This window comes from Polypterus senegalus, chromosome 6 (genome assembly GCF_016835505.1).
Source record: "Polypterus senegalus isolate Bchr_013 chromosome 6, ASM1683550v1, whole genome shotgun sequence".
Taxonomy (NCBI): Eukaryota; Metazoa; Chordata; class Cladistia; order Polypteriformes; family Polypteridae; genus Polypterus; species Polypterus senegalus.
Window position 1 is genome coordinate 18,682,391 of NC_053159.1, and position 12,417 is coordinate 18,694,807.

The 12,417-nt window shown below is 38.8% G+C and overlaps 1 protein-coding gene across 2 annotated transcripts in view; it reads left to right on the forward strand.

The window, feature by feature from the left end:
* Nucleotides 1-2,816: 2,816 nt before the first annotated feature.
* Nucleotides 2,817-12,417, forward strand: part of spen (spen family transcriptional repressor) — a 69,364-nt gene continuing 59,763 nt past the window's right edge. For both annotated transcript variants that reach the window (XM_039755463.1, XM_039755464.1), the window contains exon 1: nt 2,817-3,133. In XM_039755463.1, coding sequence (XP_039611397.1) covers nt 3,051-3,133 — 83 coding nt within the window. In that variant the 5' untranslated portion in view covers nt 2,817-3,050. The remainder of the gene's footprint in view (nt 3,134-12,417) is intronic.

A 12,417-nucleotide genomic window follows, 5' to 3' on the forward strand; every position in this document is an offset into this window, starting at 1 on the left:
CATGTCTTGTTTTTGGTCCAGTTTATACATCTACATATGCTTCAAAATGATTTTACCTATGTCCAAAGATCATAGGAGGTGTTTAATTTGACCAGGATTAGTCAAGGGACTATGCCTGGAGATTTGCTAAATTTTTGCACAAGTAGGTTTTAAAAAAACGTATTTTTATGCTAGCTATGTCAGCTTTCAAAGACATGTAATAGAACAGATTTTAAAATATTTATCTCTTGCCTTACACATACCTTCAGCATTTTTCCTACACCCTTCTTCAGTATCCTCATGTGTCTCAACCTGTCTTGGCCAAGATTTCCTCTATTAATTGCGTTTCCGTAAAGCCTGTTTTTCAGACTCTGTCATTTTGAGGTACATTTCTGGCTTTCTTTCTGCTTTTTCAATACCACCAATGGTGGACAGGAACCCATCACCCACTGCAAAAACAGTATTTAAATTTTTACAACTACTTGCCGTTTTGATGGCAACTTTCAATGTTCCTTGTACGCTTTTTTCTTAGTATCCTCAAATGTGGCAACCTCTCTTGCCTGGTGCTTCCTGTCTCGATCACATTTGACTGAGCAACCAAAGCTGAACTGACCAGTCAGATTGCTTGCAGGGATTGCATACACACACACAAACACACACATTAGCATTTTATTATATATAGAAGATACATGTATGCAGATTTTGTGTTATTTTATAGCTTCAATGTCATTTTTTTTTTCCCTCCCCAACCATTTGACATTATCGTTGGATTTATCTTTGAAGACTTAATAATTGATTCTATATAGAAGAACTCTGCTTCTCTATTAACTATATATCTATTTTATGTATGTATTCTTTATTGTTGTATGTTATTTGTTCATTTTTATTTTTATCTGATTTTAATTTGTTTTTCTTTTCTTACAACTACTTTGACATTTTATAAAGCACAATGAGCTACATTCTGAATATGAAAATGTGCAATAGAAATAGTGTTGTTTTTCTTGGACAGAGGTATTAATCCACCCTGTACCAATTTGTCCATCTGTGCAGTATTTTTTTTATACCTCATTTGACCCAATGTATTTAGTTTCACATTAAATACTATTTAAAATGTTCATTTGATTCAATTTGCAGTTCATTTTACTCTACATTTATTTGTGCACATAATTAACACTGTTGTAAGCTGTACTCAATTGTATACAATTGCAGAGTACAATTGGTTGTATTGTATTTTAAAAACTTCCACTGAGCGATTTCTGTATCAGAAAAGTGACATTTATATGAAAGAAAGTACATGAAAGTACTGTAAGCACCATTCCATATTGATTTTGTTTTTTGTGGTTTTGCCAAAGCAAAATCGTTAAATGATAAGCCCCACTATAAAAACATTACTAAATGTTTATTTCTTTTTGTGGTTCCTATTTGTAAAGCACATTGAGGTACATCCAGAGTATGCAAAAGTGAAACATAAACAAATGTTGTTGTTCATGGACAGAGGCATTAATCTACCCCTTACCAATCTGTCTATCTATACGGTTTGTTTACCTCATTTGACCCAGTGTATTCAGTTTCAAATGAAATACTTTGCAATTTTTCATTTGATTCAATTTGCAGTTAATTTTACTCCACATTTATGTGTGCACATAATACCTCAATTGTATATGATTAGAGAGTACAATTGGTTGTATTGTATTTTGAGAACTTCCACTGAGTGATTTCCTACAGTATCGCTAAAGTGAAATTTACATCTTCTTCTTTTGGCTGCTCCCGTTAGGGGTAGCCACAGCGGATCATCTTCTTCCATATCTTCCTGTCCTCGTCATCTTATTCTGTCACGCCCATCACCTGCATGTCCTCCCTCACCACATCCATAAACTTCCTCTTAGGCCTTCCTCTTTTCCTCTTATCTGGCTGCTCCATCCTTAGCACCCTTCTCCCAATATACCCAGCATCTCTCCTCTGCCCATGTCCAAACCAGCACAATCTCCCCTCACTAACTTTACATGAAAGTACTGTGTACCATTTCATATTGATATTGTTTTTTATGGTTTTTCCAGGCAAGATCTTTGTATAATATGCCCCACTACACAACGCTCTAAATGTTTAGTTACTTTTGTAGTTCCTACTCTGTGGGATTATCTACCTTGGTTTATTCCTGATTTTCCTGCAATGTAAAATTTAAATTAAGGCTTCTAGATTTTTAAAAAGTTATTAAAACAATACAAAGTGGGCACAACCATGCTAGCATACTGAAATCACTGTATGCCAAACACATTTGAAGTTCCAGTTACTCCAGTTCAAAAGTTAATACAAAAACAACACAGTGCTAATATGGATGCATAACTCAAGTGCCTATATTAATGTATCTTGAGATATTACCGTCATACATGCTGAGAACTTAATATCTGCATACAACGAGGGCTGGAGAGGTGCAACACCAAGCCCAACTGACTGTATTGACCTTTTTGTGACAGCATGACCTTGAAATGTACATACCGAAAGCACCTTAGTATCCCATATCTTTTAGAACCTTTCATTTTCTCCCTCGTTTCAAAAGAAAATGTCAAAGCACATTTCATTGAAATTAACAGGAGCAATAATATAGAAAGACGGGCAGTCTCTTGCCATCACCACTGCTGCTGGTTTCACTCTCCCAGACTTTCGCACCCCACCCCCTGCGTGCCGTCAGTAGGTTGCGGATTTCCGCGCCTGCGTATTGCCAGACGAACCCCTCCCCCTCTCTCCACTATCACCTCCTCCACCTCCTCCTCCGCTTCCTACCCCTCCTCCCACTTCCCCATGAGCTATCGAAGTCGCACGGTTGGCGGGAGCGCGCCCGCGCTTGCTGGCTGTTGAAGGAGCGCGCTCCCTGCCTCGCGCCCGCTCCCTCTCTTGCTTACTATACACATACACAGAGCGCGAGAACTAATGGTGGGATCGGAGCGAAGCGCATTCGACTCTACACGGGCTCGCTTAGCGGCGGCTACTTTGTGATTCAAATAACACCGCCGAGGAGGGAGGAAAACCCAAAAACAGCCTATCTGTATGAGCGGGGGACACGAAAACGCAGTATGGTCCGGGAAACCAGGCACCTTTGGGTGGGGAATTTACCCGAAAATGTTCGAGAGGAGAAAATTATTGAACATTTCAAACGGTGAGTTTGGAAGGAGGAGAAGAAGAAGAAGAAGGAGGAGGAGAAGGGGGGAGGTATTTTCAGGCATCATGGACTCCATCAGGGTCTCATCACCATGGATGGGAATTAAAGTGGGCATTGCCTTTGCCCGTGATATTAGCTTACCTTGGGTCGCTTGGATTACAAGCCTCTTCTTTGGGAATTTACACGGTCGCGTGTGTCTGTCTTTCCTAACGTTACGCCTGTGTTGGCCCGTAGGGATGGATGGATGTCTAAAAAGTACGTGGTTCATGCTAAGGATTTCACAAAAATGATAAAAGAATGATTCTCGAAGAAGGCAGTAGGGCCGCGACGCTGTCCGCCGTGGCTACGTTCTGTCTGCCGCTGGTGTGCTGGCGGGCATGCATCGCGGATGCGGCGTAGAAGCGCCAGCCCTACTGGAAGTCTGTCCTGCGCGTGAACTCATTGGGATGCTTACCTACACGAGCAACACCAATCTGCGGAATATTTATGCATGTCAATTTTATACAGTTGCAAGATTTCCTCAACGATTGATGGCATATTCCACACAACCGCCTTTTTACAGCAGCTCCGTTTGAATATCAATACCTTTGCCGCTCATCGCAGCATCCGCACCGGGCTGCACACAGTCCTCATGCGGCCCAGAGGCAACGCTGCTGTGATTGTGGAGAGAGCCGAATATACGACGGAACTGCCTAATTTCGATTTTTTTTCTAACGTGTTTGTATGATTTTTGGTGAGTGAGTAAATATGCTTACAGGAGATCATACATGTATGCATGGAACGCTTGTGTGAAACCTGGATCTCTTTCTGGCGCGAGAGCTTCTCTGAAATAGAACACCGCAGAGGGAACGTCGCTGTTCTTCAAGACTACGCAACGTGTTTAGCTGCCTGGCATGTTGGGAACCTTTCGCTAGGAAGTGGAATTGCAGAGTGGTTGCATACAATCATTGCAATGTCCATATAGATATATACTGTGTTTGCATTTTTGCGGGGATTAACGTTTGGCTGTGAGCTCCCGACTCGGCGCTAGCCGCCGGTGTTATTTTTCTTTTTGGGGGTAGCAGTGAGTAAGCATGTGTGTGAATGGCGTTCAGAAAATGGCGGCTCCGCTTGCAGTGTGGGAAACGCCGCCCGTGTTGCACGCGCGCTGGTGGCTATCGTTCACAAAGCTGGCGAGGCAGCGGCGCGAGTAGCTATAGTCTCCCGGCACCCCGCACTCCGTCTTGGGAATGGGGGTTGGTAACTGAGGCAGTGACACTAGCGTCCGAGGTGGAGGAGGGACACCATTATACAAGGCGGGTAAGGCGTACGGTCACAGCTGCTGCATTTACCCACGAAAAAGAAAGGAGGGGTGGGTGTTGTCAGGGTAACGGGGGTAGGGGTGGGGGGGTCAAGCTGTTTGACCGCGGGGTTTTTATTTGATTTGGATTTAAACCAGACAGCTCTAGGGATCATACGAGAAGTTTTGGGCCTACAATTTGTTTTTTTACAGATTTCGTTTGTTTCTTTTCATATTGCTCATCTCAGGTTCTGCGACACAAGTTGCCTGGTTACCGTTGCTTGGTGATGTGGCAGGGTTGAAAAAGAAGAAGGTTAACGTTGATTTGAAATTTTTATTTTTATTCTCTAGCCCCGGATTCCGTGGCCGATCTGTCACCTCCGGCTTGTTGGCAAATCTTGCATCACGTGCTACCAGTTTTGAGGAGTCCTTCTGGATCGTTGTTGGAAGGCTCACTTGAAATTAGGCGCAGGGTTTCGGGTGGAAGCGCTCAGTTTCCCACCCATCCCCCTATGCTGACAGTATATGCAAACCAACCGGCTAAACCGCCCAGACTTCAAGAACCCCTCTCTCTCTCTCTTTAGCTAAACACGATCCATACTCTTCTATAGTACATAAAGGACCACTTAAGTATTCAGTGGTCCATCTGTTAATCACTGCTAGGAGTGGCAGTTCTTCTGTACCATTTGTTTCATACCTTGCACAGGATTATTTCAGTATATACTGGATCACAGTCCTTCTCGATATGAGCAGACCCATATATGTCTAAAATAATTACTACATTAGGCTTGGTAAAGTTTTGATTTGCATCTTAACCTCAGGTTGTGTATGTTTTTTTTTTTTATAAAATCATCTAAATGTTGGACATTCTTTTAAATGAGAATTATTAGCAACATAAAATCTTTATAGAATGGTACGTTAGATTATAGATAGCTTTATTTATCCTCAGGGAGGGAATTTGGCTTTTTACATAAGTTTGTGTGTGTGTATATATGTATGTGTGTGTGTGTGTATATATATATATGTGTGTGTGTATATATATATATATATATATATATATATATATATATATATATATATATATATATATATATATATATATATATAAAATAATTACACACTGACCACTGTTGAAGATGGAAAATAGAATAACTTTAAAAATATTTTCAGTCTGTTGCCCTTTGTGTACATTTCAGGGCCTTTCCTCAATTCACACATGTCTGAACCGCTCTTCACCAGCATTCCCTTTCTCAAGCATGTTCCCACAAAGCCTGTTTCCTTTTCTCTTGTCACTTTTTTCAAGACACGTTTCTTGCCTCCAGTCTGGTTTTACTCTTAGACTTTAAAGGCCACTCTCTCAGTGTGCACCTTTACTTCTCCATGTGCACACTCGCACTCCCTTATTTGTCACGTTGCCAAAGCTAAACTGACAAATCAGATTGCTCTGAGGGTCTGGACACATACACACACATTTTTCAAATGTGAATTAATTTGAGGAATTGTGTTATAATTCTAAGTTAAGAAGTTCTCCTACTTCAGAGTAAGACATGAGGGGTATTTATGAAGTGTCCTGCTCCCACTCACAGCAGGGAATAAATAGAAGGCCATGTTTGAGAATGAATAAAGTTGACATTTTACAGTAGTCCAAACCCAGCCCCAAGCAAAGTAGAAGTCAAGATGGCACTGTGTGGTTTTCTGATATGCTACAACTTCAGCACAATGATAACAGTGTTAAAAGAAAAAGTAGGACATTGTGCTAAGCTGCACGTAATTGTTTCCACCTTACAACAACATCAAGACTAATACTGTAACAAACTCTGAGATGGAAAGACCAAGACACGCATACCAAATGAGAGTAAAGCACAATAATGGGCATGTTTCTTTAATAATGAATAATCCACTGCCATACTTTAAGATGAATTGCCTTCCTGCTGATATGGCTATACAAAATGCTTTTTTAAAATGACAGTTACTGAGACTAGCTATGACTATAAGTTGTGCTCAGTGTACTGTGATGAGCTTTGCCCCTAACTGTGATCCTCAAGGCTTAATTTATCTAATGCCCTGGGAGGCTCTGTCTGCCTTCTTGAACATCTGTGCATTACCTCACACATTCTAAGGGCATTCAATATTTGGGACAGAATTCGAAAAATGGTTGTGACATACACAAATCATCGCTATTGCAAAGGTACATTTTACACATAGTACCAACACTGTTAATTTTCATTGACAGTGCGTGGTGTTTCTGCATAGGTGGAGTGACCACATACTGTATAAGATTTGTTTTGCGAAAATCGTTCCATCTTTGTCATATGAAATATCTTTTTACAAGTTCATTGTTGTCCAGAGTTTCCAAAACATTCTGCTTTTCCCAGGAAAATATCTGCCTCAACAACATCTTCTAGCAGTGCCCTTAAGTTTGGGCAGCTCACAAGTTCTCCTAAATCCTGCTGAAGTTAAGGAGTAGATTCCTAAATTAGGAAATTTGATAAAATGCTTTTTGTCCTATTCCTAACAGTAGGACCAAATTTGTGTCATTCTTGATATTTTTGAGACAGGGCCATTTTCCAGCTCTGAAGTACGCTTGTTAAATACGAGCACATAATTAGTAATAAGGGAAAATGTAGGATTTGGCAGTTACAGTCGCAGTGTGGCGTTATGCAGGTGTGTTGCTGTTGGTATAAAAGAGCCCTGTAGTGTTTCTTGACACACTTGTGCTGAATGGTTTGTTTGATGAAAGTCCTTGTTGTTAGTGTGTTAGAGAGAGGCTGTGCTGCATGGTTTATAATGGCATTCAGTTTTGTTTTCATTCCTTCCTTTGCTACTACCTCCAATGGGTCAAAAGTGTGTCCCATAAGTGACCATGCTCTTTGAATTAGCTTGTTGATTTGGTGGGTCCCTCTAATATAAGTTAATTCCACATAATCCGATATGTTCTAGGTAAACACAGCACTGAGGCTTTGTACAAATGAGTAAACAACAACAACATTTATTTATATAGCACATTTTCATACAAATAATGTAGCTCAAAGTGCTTTACATGATGAAGAAAAGAGAAAAAAGACAGAATTAAAATAAGACAACACTAATTAACATAGAATAGAGTAAAGCCGAAGATGCAGTACACATTTTTGCCATAGGGCATGTAAGATTTGCTGACCACTGATCTTGTTGCTGGACTATGTCAAGTTCTAACTGAAATTTGCTGCTTATGTCTACTTTGACTGAGAGCCGATCTTCCAGTGCAGTCTGGCTTGCCACTTTTTTGACAGCTAATAGCATGCTGTCTGACAAAGCCCGTGCTGTATGAATTTGAAATGCAACAGTAATGTACAAACTGTTGTTTTAAGTACGGGTACAGCAGAGCCCTGATATTTTTGAGGTATTAATGGTTCAAGACTATGGTGTAAACATGATAGATCTGTAGTGGATACAGAGCTCTTTGTAAACGTTTCGGTTTAAAACGAGGTGGATGGGTGAATTTTGAGTTCAGCAGGGTGATGGTTGCAGTGCAGCAGCTGTTCCTGAGGATACTTTTTCTGGTACATAGGCTCCTTTACTACATCCCAGAAGATAAAAGGCTGACCCGACCATGGCTGGATTGAGAAGAGTCCTCTGTGTGCTCACATACAAGGTGTATTATAGTGGAAATTGAATTGTGAAGTGATGGCTGAAGTGAAAGTGGATTTGGCTGGCAGTGGTGACCGCTTCACCGGTGGGGGCTGTGTAAATTCAGCAGAGTGGTGTATTTTCCTTTGAGCTGTATCACAAAAATTAATGCTCAGCACAACAATGCTTGTGATTCGATTTACTTATTTATTTTTTTAAGAACATTAGAACAATCTAAACAAGAACAGGCCATTTAGTCCAGTAAAGCTCTCCATTTTTATCCACTTAATTCTTCTAAAATAACATCAAATCTAGTTTTGAAATTCCCTAAAGTTGTACTGTCTACCACACGTCTTGGTAGCTCATTCCATGTGTCTGTGGTTTTCTGTGTAAAGAAAAACTTAATGTTACTGTGAAATTTACCCTTATCAGATTTCCAAATGTGTCCCTGTGTTCTTGTTGAACTCATTTTAAAGTCACTGTCTCGATCCACTTGAATAAGTCACTTCATAATTTTAAACACTTTAATCATGTCTCCTCTTAATCTTCTTTTGCTTAGGCTGAACTGGCGTAGCTCTTAGTCTTTACTTGACTTGACTGCCCTGTTTTGTTGCAGTTTCCCCATACTGTTGGAGAAACCAGCTAAAAATTCGAACCTGCCAATATAGGATTATGTCTGCGGGTGAATGGTAACTGTAGTTGTTGGGATGAGCCATAATGCTCATTAAGGTTAACACCAAGGCTGCTCACTACTACTGTAGTTAATTATTTTTGTGCTTTAAAAACCAAATTTTCTATTAGTTTTCATCAATGTGAAGTTTAAGTCATACAGAGTTGCAATTTATTTAAATAAACTATGAGGTACATTATACACTGTATTGAGTGTGAAATTGTATTGAATTTCAATATTTTTTAGTATTGTATTGAATTGTCACAATACCAAAATTTCACAGCTCCACTGAGCAATACTATACTGTCAAGAACTTATATAGTACTAGCTACATTACCTGTTAAATACAGCTAATATCAAATATATTTAACTTTATTCTGTCTTTTGCCTTTTGTGTACCAACAGTGTTTGCCTTATACCTTTCTTTGGTATTTCCATGTGTATTGGCTTGCATTTCCTCTGTTGATAGTATTTCCCTGCTTCTTGGGCTCTTTAATTTCAAGGTGCATTGCTTGTCTCCTGTCTGTTTTTTGATTACCACCTATGGTTTACAGGCTTCCTTTACCCAGTGTCAAAATATTTGTATTCTTGTAAATGCTTCCTATATTTGAAGGTGACTCTTTGAGTCCCTCCTATACCTTGGTATCCTTGTGCATGTCTGCCTTTTTTGCTTAGTGCACCCTGACCAAAACAAAAATGATTAGCCTGATCAATCAGATTGCATGGAGGGACTGGACACACACACTCTATAATTGTATTACTTAGTTAATTTATTACATAAACAAGTAAATGTAAAAATAAATTGAACAAGAAATGAAGTCAAGTGAGCAACCTCAATAAATTTCACAATTTCTATGCCAGTTTTTTTTGGACAGGTCAAACCATTTTTGAAGGATTTGGGCTTAAGTACTAGACCGAAATCAGTAGGCCCTGGAGCCTGTGATAAGATGAACCTGATGTAACTTGTCTGAAAAAGATAGGTCAGTTATTTTGGAAGTTGTTATATATGTTTTTACAGACAGACAGACACACACAAGCCTACAGACACTACTCTAAAATAAACTGTTCTTGAAGTTTTGAACATTTCAGAACTTGAGCTCAACTTCATAGCAAATTTTTGACCCTATCGCCAAACTTCCCATTCAAGTGGAAGTAAAAATGCAATATCTTATTGGATCAAAATAAACATACTTAAGATGCAGAAAAAAGTTAACATTTCTTTAGGTGAAATGTTTTGTGAAACAATTTCCAAGTCGTTCTCTAATGGATAATACATGTTTACAGTGTGATTAAAAATATTTGTAGAATTGGAACACAGGCTGGGTTTAGTGGTTTAACCTCAAGGTCACATCACTTTCTTAAATGTTTTTGTGCAGTCCAGAAATGTACTCACTAAACTGTGTGCGCAACACATAAGTATATTTAATGTTTAAAGATGTAGGAAATAGCCACTCATGGCATGTCTCATTTGCCATGGATTTTAAAAACTATCTACTAAATAGTATATATGTTGAATTTCCTGTCTTCTATTTTAAGGTTAAGTTTAAAATCTAGGCTGTAGACTCTCAAGTGGAGAAAGCAGTTGATCAAAATAGTGTGTATGTACAGTATCTGCAGATGCCCATTTTTTGGCAATAAATGGTTTTAGTGGCATATTTTGTTGGAATTCACACAGTGTTGTGCTACAAATATACCTTGAATTTGGCTTAATCACTAGTATATTTATATTTAGTTAGTGTTTTATTTTCTGCAGCTCATCCTTCTCAGTAAAGCTTCATTAACACAAGTGTTAACATATTTTAGTGGTTTTATTTGAACTATTTTGTTTTGAGATATTTCAGATGAAAATGAGTCAAATACTAAATGTAAATTAATTTGAATCAAATTGTAATTGTTAAACACCAAGTTGTTTTGTATGTTGGTGCATATTCTTCCTCTGTTGATAAGGAGTCTGTTTTATCATCCATATTTTGAAGACAATGGTTTAGGTTCATGGCTTCCAAAAAGTTCTTTTAGAATTTAAAATGTACATACAAATTTATCCAGTGATGAATTGTCAGCCTGTCAGGAATTATTTCTTGCCTTCCACTTGTTGCTACTGAAATTGTTTATGGCTTTTCTCAGACCTGTAAACTAGTGCTGACAGGTGAGGGGACGCTGGCGCACGCAAGTTGCTGCCGCTCCTCCCTGTTAACAACACTTTTCGCAAAATTCGCCTTTATTCTACACTTTCTCACGCTTGTTTTATTTCTTTTACTGTACGTATAGTTCGTGGATACAGCCGACCTGAATTGCATGGATTTGGCTTAATATTTACAGATTTTATGGACTCTACTTTGACTGGGAACAGCTGAGTCTGTGGATCGCGGGACGAGACCTACGAACATTTCTTTGTACCTGGCGATCTATGACCTCGGGATAATCTTTCTCCGTGATTATATTCGCTATGCTGATCTGCTCCCGATTCATTTTACAGTACTGTACGACTGGGATCTGATCTGATGCTCATATTAACCTGGCTTATGGCTCCGGGGCGATCACGCATGAAATTATCAAGCGTTATTGTTTGTGGCTGTGTATTGGAACCTGCAAATCCTGCTACCTCCTCCTGCTATGCTTTCTGCTGCTTTGCTATCGCCGTTCATCTCATCTAATCCAAATGGTTCCGCTATGCTGTGCTGCTTCTCCACTAAGTGCCTTGAGCATGGGAAAGGCGCTATATAAATAAAATGTATTATTATTATTATTAAACTTTATTAAAATACATTCACAAACAAGAACGACGAGGCACAGAGAGTAAGGGTGGGTTTCACACAAACATTAGAAAGATTTTTTTTCCCCCACAGAACCGTAGACCAAAACATACTTTACCAAGTAGTGTGATACTTTGGGGACTTTCAAAACCCAATGTCTTTTTGGAGAAATCAGGTCACTAGGAATGATAAGCTTGTTGTGCTGAATTGGCTGTTCTCCTCAAAGCTGTTTTAATGTTGGAAAAAAATGCTCTAAATATTGCAAATGACGGTTAGAAGCTCCAGCTTATTTGTTTTTTTGGCAAATACTATATTTATAGTCATCTGCCGTATGTTTTAAATGTGGTTGCAAGTCTCATTTGGTATCCTTAATCACAATGAATGACACCAGTTACTCCGCAATAGTCATGTCTGCTTTATAGTTTCTTACTTTACTGGTCTGTTTAACAGTAACTTACTTTACTGATAAGTTTTAAGTTGCTTAGAACAAAGGAAATGGATTGCATAATTGTTTCCAGGCTTCTACAGATAGACCATTTACTGATTAAATGCCTTGCTTAGAACCATTCAGTGAGTTAGTGGCAGAAATTGACCTGACAAGCATTTTCTTTGCCATCTTTCCCCATTATTATACATTTCCTTTACATTGTCACATTTAAAAGTATGAGATCTCTACAAAGTATTCTCTTAATTAAAAATCTTTCTGGTGATAGTTCACAAGAGTTGTTTTACTGGTTGAACAACTGCAGTTTTGTTTTTTTTAAAGAGTTTAGAGAATGGCAGCTGACACATTTTCTAAGGGGTCAAACTGATTTTAAACTAATGCTTTTACTTATGAGCAAAGTAAATAGCAAGGTTTTCCTTCTTCATGTTAGTGTGACTATAGGAATGTTTAGAAAATATGTTTAATTACAGGGGGCCACCTCCACAATATAGTTTTGTGCATTTTTGTTCAATTGCTGATAGTTTG